Below are 19,804 nucleotides of genomic sequence, written 5' to 3'. Positions count from 1 at the left end.
TGAACCCAGCCATTATGGGTGGATATAAACTAGAATCTTTAACAAATCGAAGGAACTTTTTTTCCACGCAGGAAAACAACATCAAATTAGACGACCTCTTGGTGCAATACCTGCCTTCTATGGTGATCACTGTCGCAAACTTTTTTGCCCCACTGATTTTTTCATTTCTCATCAAATGTGAAGACTATTCGCCCGTCTTTGAGATACGCTTAACTCTGATCAGGTAACACAGTGGCCTTTCCGTTGTTTGCATTCTTTTCTCACATAGGGTGAATGGGTGGGATTGTCTGTAGAGGCCGGGAAACCCCCTTAACTCTGGGTCCTGAAATGGGACAAATGATCAAGCGGTCCCAACAGAAAAGAATATTTTTAGCTCAGGGCTGAAATAAGGCGTCGTTGGTGCGCTCTGAGCTTTATGGTTTCTTGCAGACATTTCATTACCATTCTAGATAATGTAACCAGTACTGGAAAGGAATAGAGTTTGCGGGGTGGGGAGGAAGAGGAGGAAACTATGGGGTCCTTGGTGCTGTCCAAACTTGGTAGTTTTCTTGCAGATGTTTCATTACCATACTAGGTAATATCATCAGTGCTAGTCATCACTAGCAGTGCTGATGTTACCGGGTTTGGGTAAGGAAACAAGAAGACAGACATTTTCCCGAGAACACCAAGGAGTCCTCACTTCGGTATTTGGATTCATACAACATGCTAAACCCAGCCAAGCAAACCACGGCATGTTTTGGTATGATATGTGACACTAATTGCCTGTTAAAAAAAGACTGTTTAAAGGTAAGCATCCCAAAAGGAGCTTTTTTTTTTACCTTGAGGCAAGATAGACAGCAAATAAATTTCTTGCAGACATTTTATTACCATACTAGAAGTTGCTAGAAGGTAGTGGGTTTTTTGTTTTTGTTTGTATAGTCGGTTTATATTTAAGGAGCCACCAAGAACACTTCCACCAACACTGAGCAGGCAAGCCACAGAGAACAAACAGCTTAGCAGTGTGATAACCCCAGCAACCAATTTCATACATGCCCACCATTGCTCTTTAATCTTCTATTTGCAAAAGACCTGGGATACTGGCTCACTTCTTCATGTGCCTCCATTATGTCTTGAAGGTGTGTCTTTGTGCGATTGGCCAACGTTGTCGTCCTTTTGATTTCGCTGTGGACTCGAATCACGTCCTGTGCTGACAAATGCAAGATGTGTGGCTACAACTACGACCTTTACCCAGTAAGTCCATTTACTTACGAAGTGTACCTGAGTCATCAAATTAGGTTTGTGAATTAAAGATGTCTGTTGGCTTTCCTTGAACAACACTTAATGGCAAAGAAGATCAGCACCCTCACTGAGATTTTTTGCCTTGATATAAAAACAGGTAGCAATAGCACTAGCACTTAGACTTATATACCACTTTTCAGTGCTTTTACAGCCCTCTCTAAGCGGTTTACAGAGTCAGCCTATTGCCCCCAAACAATCTGACCCCTAATTTGACCCACCTTGGAAGGACGGAAGGCTGAGTCAACCTTGAGCTTGGTGAGATTCAAACTGCCAAATTGCAGGCAGTCAGCAGAAGTAGTCTGCAGTACTTGCACTCTAGCCACTGCCACCACGGTTCTTTTTGAGGTAGTCCTCAATTTAAACAGTTCATTTAGGTAACCATTCAAATAAATTTCTGATGATGTTACTGTCAACTCATAAAATATTTCTATGGTGTTTTTAGAATTGCCAACAGAAAGGGAGAGGGGAGCAGTGCAGCAGCTTGGAAACGGAAAGTGCATTCCATAAATAGTTTTTCAAAGATAGTAACTAAGTGACTGAAGTTTCTGCCCTGCAAATATCTAACTGGAGAGCATGATTGATGACTCTTGGCTATGGATGTGTCCCATTAGAGAATATGAATTACGAGACACCCAGGGGGATGGAGGGAAAACCAGAGTCAAGGGTGACAATGAATGATGTGTCTCAGAGTCGGCTACACCCAGGCAGTGCTGGCATGTTAACTCCCAATAAATCCTTTGGAAGTTTTGGAAGTTTGGCTCAAGACTCATGATTTAAATGGGGGTGACTGCCAGAATCCTGACAGTTACCTAGTTTGGGTAATGAAACATCTGCAAGAAAACGGACAACCTCAGAGAGCACCCAGGACTCCTTACAACCATTCAGAGTTGCAACAGTACTGAAAAAGGTGACTTATGATCATTTTACACACTTAACAACTGCTGCAGCCTGCGTACGATCCCATGATCAAAATTTGAATGCTTGGTTGCTGAGTCCTGGGTTCATATGATCTCCTTTTCCGACCTTCTGACGAGCAAAGGCAAGAAGGAAGCCAGATTCACATAAAAACCATGTTACTTACTTAACAACCACGGTGATCCACTTAACGGTGGCAAGAAAGGGAGTAAAACAGAGCAAAATTCATTTAACTGTCTCACTTAGCAATATCAATGTTAGGCTCAATTGTGGTTATAAACTGAGGACTGCCTATAATTCAGTAAGATGCCAATAGCTGTTTCCAACATTGGTTTTATGCTGCTTGGTGATTTCTTTTTCCCCCACAGTTGCCGTTTTTAATCTGAGAATCTTCTTGTTTCAGTGTTGGGAATCCCGAGTTGGCCAGGAAATGTATAAACTGATGATCTTTGACTTGATCATCATCTTCGCCGTTACAGTCTTCATTGACTTTCCTAGGAAGTGAGTATGAAATCCCCAAGAGGGTTCAAAGTGGCTTGTTTAGGACAGAGAGCCACATCTGGCTATAACCTTTCACTTTTAGACTAGACTCCAAACTGGAGGATCATTGAATAGTGAGATGGGCAGCAGTGGCGGGATTCAAATTTTTTTTTACTACCAGTTCTGTGGGTGTGGCTTGGTGGGCGTGGCTTGGTGGGCGTGGCAGGGAAAGTTACTGTAAAATCTCCATTGCCTCCCCACTAACCTGCTTTCCAGCTCCGATTTCCTGTACAGGGCAACCAAAGAAGACCCAGCCAATCAGCTGGGACTTAGAAGGAAGGGAATAGATGGGGTTGGCGGGGCCAGTCAGAGGTGCTCTTGGCCAGTTCTTCGAACTACTCAAAATTTCCACTACTGGTTCTCCAGAACTGGTCAGAACCGGCTGAATACTACCTCTGCATCTAACAACATGTGTTTTGGGTTTCTATGGAGGCATGCGCTGGGCATCAAGGATCAAAAGTGAATTCATTTTTTTCCTCTTAGGTTGATTGTTACCCATTGTCCCGTCAAGGCTTTCCGGTGGGTTGGGCTGCAGGAGTTTGCTATCCCAGATAACGTGCTGGAAATAGTGTATGGACAGACGATCTGCTGGATCGGAACCTTCTACTGTCCACTCCTCCCAGCAATTGCAGCCGTGAAATATTTCATTGTCTTTTATATTAAAAAGGTAACAAGATGGTCTTTTTTTGTGTGCCTTGAATCATCTAGGAAGGCCTGCCCTTGTTCCCTCTTGGGCCCAGTGTGAATATCTAGGGAAGGACAGGTATAGTCCTTGGGATACAACTGTTCATTTAGCGACTGAAGTTATAACAGCACTGAAAAAAAAAAGGATTTACAACTGTTTTTCATCCTTATGACCGTTCCAGCATCCCTACAGTCATGATTAAAATTCAGATGCTTGGCAACTGGCTAATATGTGTGATGGTTGCCATATCCCGGGGTCATAGGACCCCCATTTGCAACCTCCTAACAAGCGGGGTCCACAGGGAAGCCAGATTCCCTTCACAACCATGTTGTGACCAGCAATTCATTTAACATCTGTGGCAAGGCTGGCTAGGATTTATTCTTAACTCAAATTCAAACTGCTGGAAATGCAGACAAAAACAAGGTGCCTTCTATCATACGTGGCGGTTATGCCCCGAAGCAAAAAAAAAAATTGGAGGAAAATACAAAAAGTGGCTACAGGAATTAATAGGAAATAAAATAGAATTTGCTCCGGAACTATTTCACTTAGGGATAATTAAAGGAAAATACAATCAAAGGGCAAAATATACGGCGTTACATATAATAACACCAGCAAGGATCACCTTTGTGCAGTTTTGGAAGAAAGGATACATACCATCCAAAGGCCTAATAATTAAAAAAAAAATATTGAGTGTGTGGAAATGGATAAATTGACTATAGAATTAAAAGGAAAAGATACTGAATATTATGCACTATGGGAGAAATGTTACGATTGGATAGAAAGTAGAAATAAGAAAAGGAAATGTATATAATAGATGTAGAAGATACAGGAATAGAATGTATAAACTGCATTGGATATGGAATGTAGTTGTATCAAAAAAATGTCACAGTACTGTTTAATAAGTGATTGAGATATGTAAAGAAAAAATAATAATAATTAAAAATATAATAATTAAAAAAAACACCCGTGGCAAGAAAGGTCGTAACAAACATCTCCCTTAGGCACAGAAGTTTGGGGTCGATTGTGGTCTTGAGGACTCCCTGTAGTTGCCTTTCTGTAATGTAAAAAAAATCCATCTGTGTTTTTTCCTCTTGAGTGTTTAACTATTAGATCTTAATTTCTCTTTTCACTTTCCAGTTGAGCCTGATGCACACATGTAAACCTTCAGCACGGCCCTTCAGAGCCTCCAGTTCAAACTTTTTCTTCCTGGTGGTCCTTCTGATTGGTCTCATTTTGGCCTTCATTCCTTTGGGACTCAGCATGACACGGTCAGTTGCTTTCATGTTGGTGACAGGTGTTCCTTGAGGTACCTTTGCATTATCCTCGCATGTATTGTAGTCTAGGTTCTTGCCCCGCTGCTCAATTGAAACTTTTAGAGAAGTAGCTAAGGAGCATGTCCCCATGGACAAGTAGAGGAACCGCGTAGCCTTCCTTGAGATATGTTCCTGCCCATGGATTGGACCTCAGCCAGCATCTCCAGCACTGGTAGACTTGAGATCATGAAGATGGTAGTCTACATTTAGTAGCCATTGAGTGCAGTAAGCTGCTGCAATGTTCAACAAGGGTAGCAGAGCTAAATTTGATCTACTGGTTGGCGTGTCAGACGAGAAACAAGAAATCATGTTCAAATTCCGCCTTAGCCATGAAAGCCAGCTGGGTTACCTTGGACTCTCTCAACCCAACACACTTCGCAGAGTTGTTACATTATGGCCTATTGGCCTCCAGGCCCCTCCAGCAGCTGAGTAGGGGTAGGAGGTGTGGGAGTCAGGGAGCTCCGCGGGGGAATGGAGCTGGCAGAGAGAGGGTCAGAGGTGGAGCCTGGGCTGTCCACCAGCCCTTGGAGAATCAACAGACCCCAGGTCTGGAGGTGGCTGATGAGGAGGAGGAGTAGGAGCAGCTAGGTCCCGTGCCTAAGACGCGAATGCATAGAAGGCAGAGGAGAGGAGAGCAGTGGAAATCCGTGGGCCGGTCCTTGGGATGGAAGAGCCACCACTGCTAGCAAAGCCCCACCCTAGCTCTGGGGATAAAAGACAGGGGACGGAGAGAAATAGATGTGGCAGGCAAAACTATTCATCTCCCTGCTTGTGAGCCTGCAGGAGAAACTTTTGTTGGGGCTGCCGGCGTTCCTAATAAAAGAATCATTGATCAGTTCTCCTAAAAGAATCATTGATTTAAATACAGAGGGTTTGTCGTGTTTGGGGAGCTGGATCAGAACATGTTATGGAGAAAACAAGAAAAGGGAAGGTGTATTGGGTATGTTTGCCTCCTTGAGTTATTTGTAAAAAAATAAATAACAAAGGCTGGATATAAAGAACCAAATACATAAATAAATGAAGTTTAGCACATACAGTATGCTTGACCCTATTTGGTGTTGTCTCAACTGTCCTTTCCCAAACAGCATCCCTTCCTCCAAAGCCTGTGGGCCTTTTCTGAATTTCAATCGTTCGTGGGATGTCATTGGACACACCATCCAGAAATTCCCCCTCATGCTGCAGAGAATCCTGAACGGCGTTTCTTCTGAAACGTTTGCCGTGCCTTTCTTCATGGTTACCTGGTGAGCTTTTGTTGACAGACCCAGGGGTGTGATTCGCACAAGTGTTTTAGGCAAGCTGCCGCGTGGATTTCAGTTGGGTGTCGTGTTTTATATAACCTCTGCAATTGGGGTACGTGAAGCAGGGGTAGATAGTTTAATGTGGAATCCACACATGGACCATACTGACTGTTTTTCAAAAAAAGCATCTTAAAGATGATTAAAATGGAGATGTTGGGTGATGTTTGACGTTCCTGCCTGCCCCCCGTAACTATTTGCTGTACTTGAAAGTACCATGATGTCTCCTTCCGTAATCCTGGTCATTGATTGCTTAGGACAGGGTTCTCCAAAACTTGGGAATTTTAAGAGTTGTGGACTTCAACTCCCAGAATTCTTCATTGCTAGCTGGCTGGGGAATTCTGGGAATTGAAGTCCACAAGTCTTAAAAGTTTCCAAGTTTGGAGACTCTTGGCTTAGGATGAAGGTTGCCGTATTTTCCTGGTGGTAGTCAAGATGATTGACTGAACTGTACATGTTTCAAGGCATAATTGTCCCGAATTTTCATGTTCAGTATTTTGGTGGGACTGCTTAACCTTAAGATTCCTTATTCTAAATATTTGCAAGAGAGGACCTAATGATGACAACTTGGCTTCCATATTTTCGTTTGGTTGTTCTTGTACCATGTCAGAAGCACCGAGACCCTTCCAGGTTGAAAGGACTAGCCAGTGACATACCATTGCCCCAGGGATGCCCAGTTGGGGATTCCTTCCATGTTCCTGGGAGGAGCTGGAGTGAAGGATGAGAACTCAACCCCGCCCCACGGCAGTTCTCAGGTCTCTAACGTGGGCTTTGAAACCTCCAGCCCAGCGTTCCAATCACTCGAGCTTCCATCCTCTTATTAGGTGTTATAATGACGTATTCATGACCTCATTATGTATATGCATGGTTATTGTGGCTTACTACAGACACCAGTGAGCCTTGATTTGATTAATATGTTCCATATTAATAACCCTATAACCACTTATTCTCCATGACTTGTGATACCTATTAGTTTCATATTGGCTCTGAATTCAGAAGATTGTGTTTTACAAACTTACGCCATACCAGAGTGTCTCATCTATATATTTTTTCACCTTGTTTTATAGCTTTGTTGTATTTTGTTTCATTGCCTTGGCTGGAGCACATAAAAGAGTGATTAATCAACTGAGGGAACAATTAGCTATGGTAAGTTTTAACCCAACAGCATTTGTTAATGCTGTTCTCCTACCTTGCTCTTAACTGAATGCGTAATGTTATTCGTCAAAGGATACCCTGACTGACACGCGGCTTTCTTTATTGATTTGTGGAGGCAGAGATTGGAACACCATGCAAATTTTATACAGGTCAAATTTATGTTTGAACTTTAAATCTAGCATCTCATTGCCTTCCTATAAGTTAATGAAATGGCATCTATCAGTTTGGGAGGCTGTCATCTCTGCCAGAAGCGTTTTCTGTTGAAACAATACTGGAAGATCTTACGAAGCAGAGATCCTTCAACCCGTGTTCGATTTTAGATCTAGTCCGCTTGTGCTTCTAAGCACTGTTTCTTTGCGTTTTGCTGGATTCACACTTTGTGACATTTCAGAGTGATTTACAGGTAGTCCTCAACTTACGAGCACAAATGAGGCCAGCATTTATGTTGTTAAGTGAGAAATGTGTTAAGTGAGTTTTGCCCCATTTTACGACTTTTCTTGCCACATTTGTTAAGCGAATCACTAAAGTTGTTAAGTGAATGGGGCTTCCCCATTTACTTTACTTGTCAGAAGGTCACAAAAGGTGATTACATGACTACTTGACACTGCAACCGTCACAAATGTGAGTCAGTTGTCAAGTATCCGAATGACCAAGGGGATCCTACAATGGTTGTAAGTGTGAAAAACAGCCATAAGTCACTTTTTTTCAGTGATGTTACGACATTGGGCAGTCACTAAACGAACTGTTGTAAGTTGAGGGCTACCTGTATTTCATTCGGACTTACTATGTTGACTGTTGGGTGGTTAGCTAGAGTTTCGGGTTTGGTATGCAGTTCAGGGCAAATGGCAGTTTATCCGATACACTGAGAGCATTTGCACCAAGACAAATTCCTTGTGTGTCTAATCACACTTGGCCAATAAAGAATTCTGTCAGGATTCTAGTAGTTACCCCCATTTAAATCATGAGTCTCGAGCCAAACTTCCAAAACTTAAAAAAGGATTTATTGGGAGTTAACATGTCCGCCTGAGTGTAGCCGACTCTGAGACGCATCATCCATGGTCACCCTTGACCCTGGTTTCCCCGCACCCCTCTAGGTGTATCGTAATTCATATTCTCCAATGGGACACCTCCATAGCCCAGAGTCATCAACCATGCTCTCCAGTTAAGAATTTTGCAAGGCAGAAACTTCAGTCACCTAGTTACTATCTTTGAAAACATTTATGGAATGCTGTTTCGATTTTGCAAGCTGCTGCACTGCTTCACCCTCTCCCTTTCTGTTGGCAATAGAAATACTTTATGAGTTGACAAATTCATTCATTCATTCATTCATTCATTCATTCATTCATTCATTCATTCATAAACCATTGTTAATGAGGACATCTCTGAATCAGCTGTCTGGTGTCTCCACAGGAGAGTCGGGACAAGCTCTTCCTGATCCAGCAATTGACTAAAGCTCAGATGCATCGCTGGGACTTTTTCAACCCCCTTGAAGGGAACATGAAGTCCAAGCAAGCAGGGGCTGGCTTCAGCAAGTAACTGAAGTCTCCGCCGTCACAAACTGGGATGGGCACGTTCAGTTTGTTGTTAGATGGAGGATTTTCTGCGGCGCTGGCTTGACTCGTGTTCTGGGTGCCTGATTGCTGTGATAGCACCACACAAGAGCCAAAGACAAACTTTTTTCCTAAACAAAGAGGACGCTGGAATCATGGAGATAGAGTGGATGTGGATGAGCTGCATTGCAGCACAAACTCTGCGACTTACATTGATGTGTACAGCATCAGGACACAAGTGTAATTAGTGTTCCTTAAAACTGTAGAGGTTAGTTCTCCACTTAGCAACGATCGCTTGGTGAGTATTCAAGGTTCCCGTGGGCTCCCCCAAAAGTAGCTACCACCCGGCTCTGAAATTCCTACAGCCCCGCCCACCCTCAGGTCATGGGAACACAATTCAGGCAGTTGGCCACCAGTCCGCATTTACTGCTGTTCGCAGTGTCCTGAAGTCCCACGATTGATTTGACACGGTTTGGGCTGAAAAATGGGGTTTACTTCCCGTTTGGGGCAAAAAAAAAAAACCTGTAGCAAACAATGGGTTTGCTTAATGACTATGGTGATTTCCTTAACAACCTACACACACACACACAAAAGATAAAATTGGGTTGGTCGCATGATGGCCTGCTTTGTGACCGTAATGGGCAGGCTCCATTACAGTCGTTAAGTGAAGGACCACCTGTAATCTGTTTGGGACTTGGGTAGCATCTCTTTTCTGTCCCAGCATCCGGCCTCTGGAAGAACATCCCCCGTCCGTATCCGGAGAACCATCCCACTCCGATGATGCCCCCAAAGTCCAGCTGCTCCCCTGGGCTTTGGGGATAGTTGGGCACTTAATTTCTTAGGTGAACGGTCATTTCCAGATTTATGGCCGTGGCTGTTTTACTGGGTTTTTTTTTATTATTATTTGATGAAGATAAAGTTTTATGGAGCTGGGGACCATTCGAAACCTAATCAGTAAAGAGACTCAAAAGGTGGTCAGAGCTGAACAATCACAGTTGTTGAGATTTCCAAGCTGCCAGATTCTCTGGCCTTGTGTGTACAAAGTACTTTGATCGATGCACACAGATCTGGGGTGCCAGCACCCAGAAAACAGCACCCAGATCTTAAGACCTGAGGATTTAATGACTGGGGAGAGGTCTGAAAGCTTATTCAGAAATTTGACCACATCACTTTTGTTATAAAACCATAGAAATAATACAGGCAGTCCTTGTTTAGCAGCTGCTTCCTTTAGCGACTCTTTGCAGTTACGATGGTGATGAAAGCTGGAGTAAGATCAGAAGCACAGCCACAGTTTCACTTAGTGATTGCCTCACTTAACAACTGCTGGTGGTCACTAAATGAGGACAACCAGTATTTATTTGGGGGAAAGGACAGACATCCGGCTTAACGTTATACACTTGAAATGTCACATGTGCATTTAAGAACTAGGCCTGTTAAGGTGATGTTAAAGACTGGTCCCTCAATGTTTTATACAAAACATTTGTAAAACCAAGCAAGGATGTAAAACAGTAAATATACCGTGAAAACTTTGCAGAAATAAACATGCTTTTATTTGTTTTTGGACAGTTTTAAAAAATGATTGGGCTAACCAAAGAAAATAAAAGAAAAGATACTCAAAATGGCTTCATCAGAATAAAAAAATCATTACAATGTCAAAGCATCATTGTCAGTTACATAATTGGCACATCTTATTTATACCTACAATCAATTCCCTTTTTTATAGTCAGATGTTTGGCTAAAATATGGAGAAACGCATCACAAAAATACAGCACTGATTATTTGACTGCTATGAACACTGAAATACTGTGTTAAATTGGATTAAGGTGAACACAATGGGACACAACTCTGTTTTAAAATACGCTGTTTTAAGTTCAGAGGTCTAAGCCGAGAAAATTTGGGGAAACAGAAAAATAACTTCCTTGTCTGGAAACGATGGCCTCGTGTTCATGATCAGTATTTTCCAGAAAAGAAGCACATTTACAAGTACCAAGGTTACATAAGTACAGAATCTTAAAACCAGCACAATAAGAGCAGCGGACGCTATAATCCAACAGGTCTAGAAGGAGAAACGTCTTGGGAGATCTGCAATAAATCATCTAATGGTCTATTAAATCGTTGCGACATCCTTGAGCAAATCCTGATTATTACAAAATAATACAAAAGTGTGGAACTCTAATCATTATAAAGCAGCGCTGCATTCTTAGAAACTTCTGGGGCATCAAATGAAATGCAAAAGCAGTCACCGGCAAGGGAAATTTAACACAGCTTTTTACTTCTGTTTTTCATACTGATTGGACACTTCCTGCGGGATGGTGCCATTTTCAGGAGCCTTCAGAAGTTTCTGAAGAAATGTCCCCATCTTGGGGTTGACGGCCTCCTTTAGTGTAATGTCTTCATCCTACAATAGAAGAAATTAGGAAGAGATTTGTCTAAATTGGGGTTTTTTTGTCATCGTCTGCAAAATTAAAGTGAAAATATGTCCTTCCAGTGAATGGTATTTTGTTGTTGTTTAATGACCTTGCGGGGTGCAGTCAAGGCAACTGAATGGAACTGAGTGTTTACTGGCCGGATGCCCTTCTTATTGCCAATGCAGAGTTCGCAGAAGATATATTCTCATTGTGCCAGAGCGAGAAATATCTGCCTCTGCCTAGGGTCGAACTCACAGCCTCCTGATTGTGAGGCCAGAGCTCCACAGATAATAACAGATAATCAGAGTTGGAAGGGACCTTGTAGGTCATCTAGTGCAACCCCCCGCCCAAGCGGGAGACCCTACGCCATTTCTGACACTGAGTGTTTACTGGCCGGATGCCCTTCTTATCGCCAATGCAGAGTTCACAGAAGATATATTCTCATTGTGCCAGAGCGAGAAATATCTGCCTCTGCCTAGGGTCGAACTCACAGCCTCCTGATTGTGAGGCCAGAGCTCCAGAGATAATAACAGATAATCAGAGTTGGAAGGGACCTTGTAGGTCATCTAGTGCAACCCCCCGCCCAAGCGGGAGACCCTACGCCATTTCTGACAGATGGCAGTCCAATCTCTTCTTGAAGGTCTCAAGCGATGGCGCTTCCACCCTCTTAGGCCACTGCACCACTGCACTTCCAGTGAATGGTATGCAGGGGTGTAAATATTTATCACTGTTTCTTCAACAAATAAGAACTAGATAAATAGATACTTGGCCTTCTCAAGAGACTTTATCACTCCGCATGTTATCATCTAGCTCGTTATTTCTCATCTTTGGCAACTTTAAAGTTGGGTGGACTTCCAGCTCCCAGAATTCCCCAGCCAGCAAAAATGGATGTGATGGAATCTGGCACTAGTTTGCAGGAGAGTAGAGCTCTTTCTCCAGGAAGTAAAAGACAAATCAATCTTGGGTGGTTGGTATGCAGAAAGAAACCCAGAAGGGATCCTCCCTAAAACCTTCCCAAAATTGAACTGAACCTTATGCAGAGTGTGCTTTAGTCTGGCAAGATTCCTGTCTACAGGCAAAGAGCAGTAAAGAAACTGCTCTGAGCAACTCACCATGTTGTTCTTGGTTCCCTGCACCTGACATTGGCTGGGGAATTCTAGCACCTGTCACCAAGATTAAAAAAAAAACGCTGGGCTAGCTCAAATCTTTCTGAAAAGCATCAAGCTGGAACGGGAACGCCAACTCTCATGTCATTTGAAATAATGGAAACTACTGGCCAGCTGTTTGAAATGCAACGGTTTATAAATATAACAGGTTAACGTCCGGAATCCATAACCAAGAATGCAGAAAAGCTCAGGTTTCAAACACTTTACCATCTGCTCGCATAACCAGCTGGATGATCTGGCACTGCTCGAGAGGGACGAGTTGGTGAGCTCCTCGTCGGATTCTTCCCCGTCCAAACTGTTCGAAAGCGGGGCGGTTTCCCCAGGAAACCCAGTCTCTTGCTCTTCCTTGATTTCACACATGCAGTAACTTGGTAGTTCTGAACATCGGCAACCGGCTGGAGCCGTGGGTGGGATACAGATTGCCTCTCCTTTACAGGACTCCGATTCTAACACTCGTTCTGGACTTGGTGAGCTATCGACACGATCCTCTTCCCCCCGGGCGTCTCTTGGCTCCTTCGGAGAAAATGACTGGTTGGATTCGCCCCTGGTCTGATCAGCAGGTGCTTCTTGGGTCATTTCCTGGCAAAGCTCGTGCAGAAAAGGCGGCCCTTGTTGGACGGTACAAGCACAATCGCCGTTGTGTCCTTCTGCGAGACCACATTTCTCTGTGGAAGGTGCAGTGGTGTTGTCGCCGTCATCCTGAGAGCCTCTTTCTCTATCTTTCTCCAAGCCAAAAGATTCCCAGTTTGCAAAGTTGACCTGATGGCGTTTGGAAGTGGTTCGGGACAGTGAATCACTGCTTTCCTGTTCGCCTTTAGTCCCGTTCCTTTGGGTGCGTGTCACAAGCTTTTCTCTGGGGTCGTTGGGTTGGGGTTTAGGATCGCTGACCCTTTTCAGGATAGAGGACCTGGACATCGTTTCAGAACTGAATTGCTTTCTGATCTTTCTTCCGGTGGTTGAATGCTGGCTGCTGTAAATCTCAGCTGTCGATCTGGCAGAGGGAGGAGCACAGCTTCCTTTCGACACTTTCTGCTCTTTACTTTTCAAGACGACAGAGCGTTGAGGCCGATCTTTGTGGGCTTTGGATCCAAGTGTCTGGCTTGGTCCTGCAGCCCGAGGCTTTCTAGGTGGACAGTTCTTGCCTGAAGCATCTTCACCAGCTTTGGAAGAGGACTCCTGTCTTCGGATTTTAAATGGTGTACAAGAATGCATGCCAACATTGACTGTACCTTTCAAAGAGGGTACAAAGGTCTTCTGTTGAGTATTCCAAGCAGCCATGGAAAAAATTCTCGATTTAGCAGGAGTGGTACTGGAAGCGTTTGAAACTTTGGTCTTCCTCTTTATCTCTTTATCGCTTTGTCTTGTTTGGCTTTGTTGGCCTCTGAAAGATCAAAACATGAGAGCCATCAATTTGAGCTTTCGGGGTCTGTTAAATCAGATGGCCCGTTAAATAGCAAATGGAATCTTATGCATGTGCAAAATGGGAGATGGAATGTCTTGATTGTGTCTCAAGTCCACTAAACCCAAATCCAATAAATTGAGAGCTTATTTAGTAAGCTCTTCTCATCTAAACCAAGATGCCAACAACCACAATACTCCCGGGATTCTGTACCTTCTTGCCTGATTCTCGTGAAAAAGGATGGTGGAAAAATTCTCCTTGTGACCATCACTGAAACTCGTAACACTTTTCTTCTCTCTTCTCTTAAGTTCTTGAGTTGTTTCCATTTCTTCTGGAGAGATTTTCGAAGTCTAAGAAAAGAATCAACAGAAATAAAATAAAACCCTCTCTCTAGCAACATCCATCCAGAGGAACTCAAATCTACCCAAGAGCTGATACCATAACAGAAATACTGTTAAAATACAAACTCTTATTCATTTAAATCAAGAACATGATTCGGTACCTCCCGATCATAGCTGGTCCTCAGGATGCTGAAAATTGGCTTTCAGCCATATGTAGACAGCCTCTTCTGGTTTACAACATTTATTAAGTAGTTACAAATCAATTACTCAGACAGGTTTACCACTCATCAGGAAAAGGAAGGCCATTCCTGCTTTCAAGTTTACTCTCACAAGAAGAACTTAATTACCAGGGGGGTGTTCAGTTTCAGCCCTCATGTCTTAAATTTATATAAGGGTCCAAGATTCACTGGAAAGTGTGATGATAGGAATCACCTTCCCAACTGTCATTTCCAAAAGAAGGAACGGAAGAGCTTGCTTCACATCTCCTTCCACTCTGGGCTTAGGAAACAGGACAAAAGCAAGCATGCGAATAATAAAATAAAAATGGGATGAAAGGAGCAGAACTATCAAAGCAGAGGAAGAAGGTTAATAAGAGGCAGCCACTTTCAGCAGAATGTTCAACTATTCATGAATTTATAATACCTTCTTTGGAAAAATAATGCTTCCGCAAACTGTTCTACAGGCGACAAATAAATCCCGTTAGCGTCTCTGCCTGTTGAAAGACAATTTGTTTGCACAGCCTGCTGAGCCAGAATGGGTCAGTTCTCCACCACGTAGATCAAACAAATCAGACAGTGGATGAGTTTACAAAGCGTAGCTTCGATAAGCTATTACTGGTTCAGGATTTGTGCCGCAGACGGTGGTTTATCAAACTGCCCGGTTTATGTTTAAATTGTAAGCTAAAGCAAAGCCCCCCCCAAATACAGGTAGCCCTAGGGTTACAACCATTCACTTAGCGACCCTTTCAATTTACAGCAACATTGAAAACTGTTACAACCAGTCCTCGCAACCATGCCCACGGTCATGCGATCACAATTTGACCACGTGATTCGCTTAACCCTTGTGGTGAAAAAATTATAAAATCAGGCATGGCTCCCTCAACAACTGCCTTGGTTAGCAACAGAAACCTGGGTCCAACTGTGGTCGTAAACCGAGGAATACCTGTACTATTTTAGCTGAGATGTCAGAATCGGGCCTGGATAGGGTACATACCGCAGCGACGATAAGCTTGGATGCCGACGACACCAGTCTTTTCACCTCTTCCGGGGACAATGGGGGCACAGCGTTCAAATATAATTTTGAGAGGCTGCAGGGTATTTTGTTTTGCCTGGAGGAGGAAAGTACATTTAGTTCAAAGGGACCACAAATGGGTTTTAATTCATAGTTTATTATTATTATCATAAGGGCCATGGTGGCGCAGTGGTTAGAACGCAGTGTTGAAGGCTAATTCTGCCAACTGCCAGTAGTTCGATCCTGACTGGCTCCCAATTGACTCAGCCTTCCATCCTTCTGAGGTCAGTAAAATGAGGACCCAGATTGTCGGGGGGCAAGAGGCTGACTCTGTAAACTGCTTAGAGAGGGCTAGAAAGCACCATGAAGCGGTATATAAGTCTAAGGGCTATTGCTGTTAGCAGATCCACAAAGACCAAAATGGTTTTGCTTTCTCCAAACCGAGAGGACAAGCAAGCTGTCTATGAACTATCCCAGATCAGTTCAAAGGTCTGGATCATCTCCAGGTCCAGATGTACCTCATTGCCCAGATTATGGCTTGTTTTCTTGTAGAATTTCATTACCCAGCTAGGTAACATCATCAATGCTAGGAGGAGTGCTGTTCGCAAGCAGCACTCGTTGTTAGTTAGTTAGGGTAATGAAACATCTACAAGAAAACAAGCAAGCTCAGAGAGCGCCAAGGACCCCTCACTACCCATCTCTCTTTATTGTGGCCCCTCACATCGCCTTCCATAGACAGAATCCATTACACTCCGTGACAATTACCTTGTCCTGCTCTTCATTTTCACATCGTTTATTCTGTCAGGTATGTAATCCTACAAATGAAGAGCAGACCGCATCATTGGCATACTGGAAAAATCACATCCAAAACTGATGAATTGAACGTTTATCAATATAGAAAGGCAATAGACTAGGCCAGGTCAATAAACTTAATGCGGAACATTTTTTTCCCCATTCATTTCATTGCTCTATTTTCTTTTTTTTTGAAAACAATTTTATTGGTTTTTTTAAAAACAAACAAAACATAAAAACATCAGCTCTCTTCCGTACATATATACAAACAGTGTGTCGGTTGGTTCTTCAGTTTTGTGCATGCATTTCGTAGTCTCAATTACGGTTATGTTACATAATAACTCTTATTATCAATCCAAACTATTTTCATAATGAGAAACTGAACTGCTTTCATGATTTCTTCAATCACTCATATTTGCTCCATTCCCAGTTGAGCACCTCCTTTCAAACGGCTGCTTCACAATCACAAGTTACTTGCCTAGAATGTCCCAGGTCTTATAAGCTTGGGGTGTTCTGGGGAAGTCAAGAAACTTACAGAGATATACACAAAAGCATAGGCTATTTCTCCTAGAGGATATGATCCAGTCAGGAACCTCAGGTATGTTTGCTGCCTGTTAGTTTTCTTATTAAAAAAAAATGAGAAGACTGAAAGAGCCACTAGTGATGGTAAAAATATTGTGGCATTAAGGCAGCTTGGAGATCTTTTCCTATCTTGCCCTTTTGATCCACATCTTGCCCCATTTAAGTTGGTCTTCTTTCATTGGGGAAAGAGTTGAACCTAAAACAAGATAATGGAAGTGCCATCAACTGGTTTGGGGTTATAATGCAATGTTTCCCAACTTCAGCCATTTTAAAATGCAGGGACCCAAAGGTGCTTTTTCAAGAGGCAACTGGATTTTCTGGTTTTTCTTCGAAGTTGTTTCGCTTCTCACCCAAGAAGCGAAACATCTTCAAGAAAAAAAACCAAGAAAGTCCAGTTGCCTCTAGAAAAAAAAGCACCTTTGAGACTACCATGACTTGGATGACTGAGAATCTCCATAGACATTTAAATGCGGGGACTTTTAACTCCCAGAATTCCCTAGCCAGCATGCTTTTAGATATGGGGACTTCAAATCCCAGAATTCCCCAGCCAGCATGCTTTTAGATATGGGGACTTCAAATCCCAGAATTCCCCAGCCAGCATGCTTTTAGATATGGGGACTTCAAATCCCAGAACTCCCCAGCCAGCATGCTTTTAGATATGGGGACTTCAAATCCCAGGATTCCCCAGCCAGCATGCTTTTAGATATGGGGACTTCAAATCCCAGGATTCCCCAGCCAGCATGCTTTTAGATATGGGGACTTCAAATCCCAGGATTCCCCAGCCAGCATGCTTTTAGATATGGGGACTTCAAATCCCAGAATTCCCCAGCCACCATGCTTTTAGATATGGGGACTTCAAATCCCAGAATTCCCCAGCCACCATGCTTTTAGATATGGGGACTTCAAATCCCAGAATTCCCCAGCCACCATGCTTTTAGATATGGGGACTTCAAATCCCAGAATTCCCCAGCCAGCAAGCAAGATGCCTGGGGAATTCTAGGAGTTGGAAGTCCACACATCTTAATGTTGCTGAGTTTGAGAAACGCTGGTCTAATGAATAGGAACTGGAGCGAAACATAGTCCCTATTTTTTTTTCCCCTTACATGAAATATATAAAATGATGAATCTGAGTATTACTCGGGCCATCTTTTTAATAAGCTTTTCCACCTCCTTTTGCCTGACCAGGTTTCCCTGGACTTTCCTGTTGCATTCTTCAGCGTTGCCAATATAGGCTCGGAGGAATGCTTCCAGCTTAATCTTGGCAAAATTATGCTCCTTTGCCCTCTGCTCAGTCAAGTAAACAGGGTGCTGCAAGAAAATTAAAAAACAAACAAATGTATTACAGTATATACAGACAAATTATCTATCTATCTATCTATCTATCTATCTATCTATCATCCGTCTTTCTTTCTTTCTTTCTTTCTTTCTTTCTTTCTTTCTTTCTTTCTTTCTTCTTTCTTTCTTTCTTTCTTTCTTTCTTTCTTTCTTTCTTTCTTTCTTCTACCTACCTAATTTTAATCATATGACAATGGGGATATACAGTGTTTGAAAGTGCAAGGAATGGATATATGCCCCTTTTTTCAGTGTCACTGTAACTGGTCTTTAACAAATGGTTGTAAGTTAAGGATTACTTGTATTATTATTTTAAAAAATACCTGAATGTTGCTTATTTGGGAAATTAAGAAAGTCTTTAAGAAAGTTAGCCTATAAGTAAGAGGCAGGCCCTTCCCTCGCAATATCGCAACTCATGTTTTGTCCTTTTGAGAAAAGCCTCTAGATCTGGCCCCTATCCTGGACAGTTTTTAACTTTCCTCATTAAAATGCTGCTTTTCAGCCAAAGAAATATTGACGCTTAAGAACAGAGTATTCAAAAGCAATGAAGTCACACACACACACACACAAAACAATAGCTAAATCTGATTTTAAAAAGATCAGTTGCACAATGTGTGGAGATACACCTCCAAAGGAAACACACCCAAATTCTACAAGATGGATAGGAAGGCTTACCAAACAGAAGTTTTCAGACTCATCCCAGGAGGGGCCTGACAACTGGAAGGAGTTTTCCTTTCTCTGCACCTCAATGTAATACTTTCTAAGGGAAGAAAAGCGTGTTTTTCAATGGATCGTTTTGGCCATTGCCCAGCGCCAATATTAAAATCTCATGCCCGGAAAGTGTTTGCCTGCTCAGATTGGTGCCCAAAACGTAATTGTGATTACAGCGTGGCTGTATCTATTTGCAGGCAAAGAAGGAACTAGGGGCTTAATTGAGTTTGCCTTTATTTATTAAATGTATATGCCACCCAATTCCCAGCAACTAGAGTTCTGTCTGTCTGCCTATCCATCTATCCATCCATCTGTCCATCTGCCTATCTATCTATCTGTCTGTCCGTCCATCTATTATCCATATATCCTCTATCCATCTATTGTCCATCTGTCTATCTGTCCATCTGTCTATCATCCATCCGTCTACCTGTTTACCCTAGATCTATCTGGGTCTGTCTGTCTAATTAATCTGTCTATCTATCTATCTATCTATCTATCTATCTATCTATCTATCTATCTATCATCCATCCATCTCTTTATCGTATGGCAATAATGTTAAAAAGCACATCACAATTACATTCTCAATTATTCAAATACGAAACTATGTACAGTATTCACAAATTCAAAAAAAGACTACTTATTTAAAAACATGTGAAAACAATGGGAAAATGGCAAAAAAAAGAAAGAAACCAGGATGGGAACAAAGAAAAAAAAAGACATTTATTTCAAGAAGAGATTGGACTGCCATTTGTCAGAAATGGTGTAGGGTCGGGGTTGGACTACATGACCTATAAGGTCCCTTCCAACTCTGATTATCTGCTATCTGTTATATCAACCCAGCCATCCACCCAGAGGATGGAATGGAAAGCACTCTGCACATTCTCAGGAACCCGCATACCCCTATCCTGCTTCCCAGGGATTTCTCCTCTCCACCCCCGCTCCCCCCGCCCCGACCAGCTCGGCCCAGCCCTTACAGCCGATGAGCCACCGAGCGGGCCAGTCTTCGCTCCGACCCCAAGCCGCCCAGCAGCCCCGCCGCCATCGATGCGGCCCGGTCCAAACGAGGCAAGTCTCCACACAACCGGCCCGGATCGCGTTCTCTGGTTTCCTTG

General features: G+C 42.9%; 2 protein-coding genes across 4 annotated transcripts in view; one reads left to right on the top strand and one right to left on the bottom strand.

The window, feature by feature from the left end:
• The window catches only part of TMC7 (transmembrane channel like 7), a 20,964-nt gene extending 10,585 nt beyond the window's left edge, over positions 1-10,379 (top strand). The window contains exons 9-16 of the mRNA XM_026704244.2: positions 72-223; positions 1,116-1,230; positions 2,597-2,694; positions 3,217-3,400; positions 4,556-4,686; positions 5,817-5,972; positions 7,094-7,172; positions 8,592-10,379. Coding sequence (XP_026560029.1) covers positions 72-223; positions 1,116-1,230; positions 2,597-2,694; positions 3,217-3,400; positions 4,556-4,686; positions 5,817-5,972; positions 7,094-7,172; positions 8,592-8,717 — 1,041 coding nt within the window. The 3' untranslated portion in view covers positions 8,718-10,379. The remainder of the gene's footprint in view (positions 1-71; positions 224-1,115; positions 1,231-2,596; positions 2,695-3,216; positions 3,401-4,555; positions 4,687-5,816; positions 5,973-7,093; positions 7,173-8,591) is intronic.
• On the bottom strand, positions 10,265-19,804 carry LOC113438728 (uncharacterized). 3 transcript variants are annotated; one of them, XM_087942107.1, is made up of 8 exons: positions 19,667-19,802; positions 18,657-18,741; positions 17,753-17,957; positions 16,041-16,090; positions 15,258-15,372; positions 13,918-14,054; positions 12,513-13,686; positions 10,265-11,129 (listed from the first exon to the last, which is right to left on the bottom strand). In XM_087942107.1, exons 4-8 carry the CDS (start codon positions 16,055-16,057, stop codon positions 11,001-11,003), a joined length of 1,572 nt encoding a protein of 523 aa, XP_087798233.1. In that variant the 5' UTR covers positions 16,058-16,090; positions 17,753-17,957; positions 18,657-18,741; positions 19,667-19,802; the 3' UTR covers positions 10,265-11,000. The 3 variants fall into 3 exon arrangements, with proteins under 3 accessions (XP_087798233.1, XP_026560030.1, XP_087798234.1); XM_026704245.2 differs by having other exon boundaries at positions 17,787-17,957; positions 19,667-19,796; XM_087942108.1 differs by lacking the exon at positions 18,657-18,741 and having other exon boundaries at positions 19,667-19,804.

The sequence above is a fragment of the Pseudonaja textilis genome, chromosome 14 (genome assembly GCF_049901715.1).
Source record: "Pseudonaja textilis isolate UNSWEBS1 chromosome 14, rPseTex1.2, whole genome shotgun sequence".
Taxonomy (NCBI): Eukaryota; Metazoa; Chordata; class Lepidosauria; order Squamata; family Elapidae; genus Pseudonaja; species Pseudonaja textilis.
Note: the sequence above shows the minus strand (reverse complement) of the source record. Positions and strands in the feature narration are given on the sequence as shown.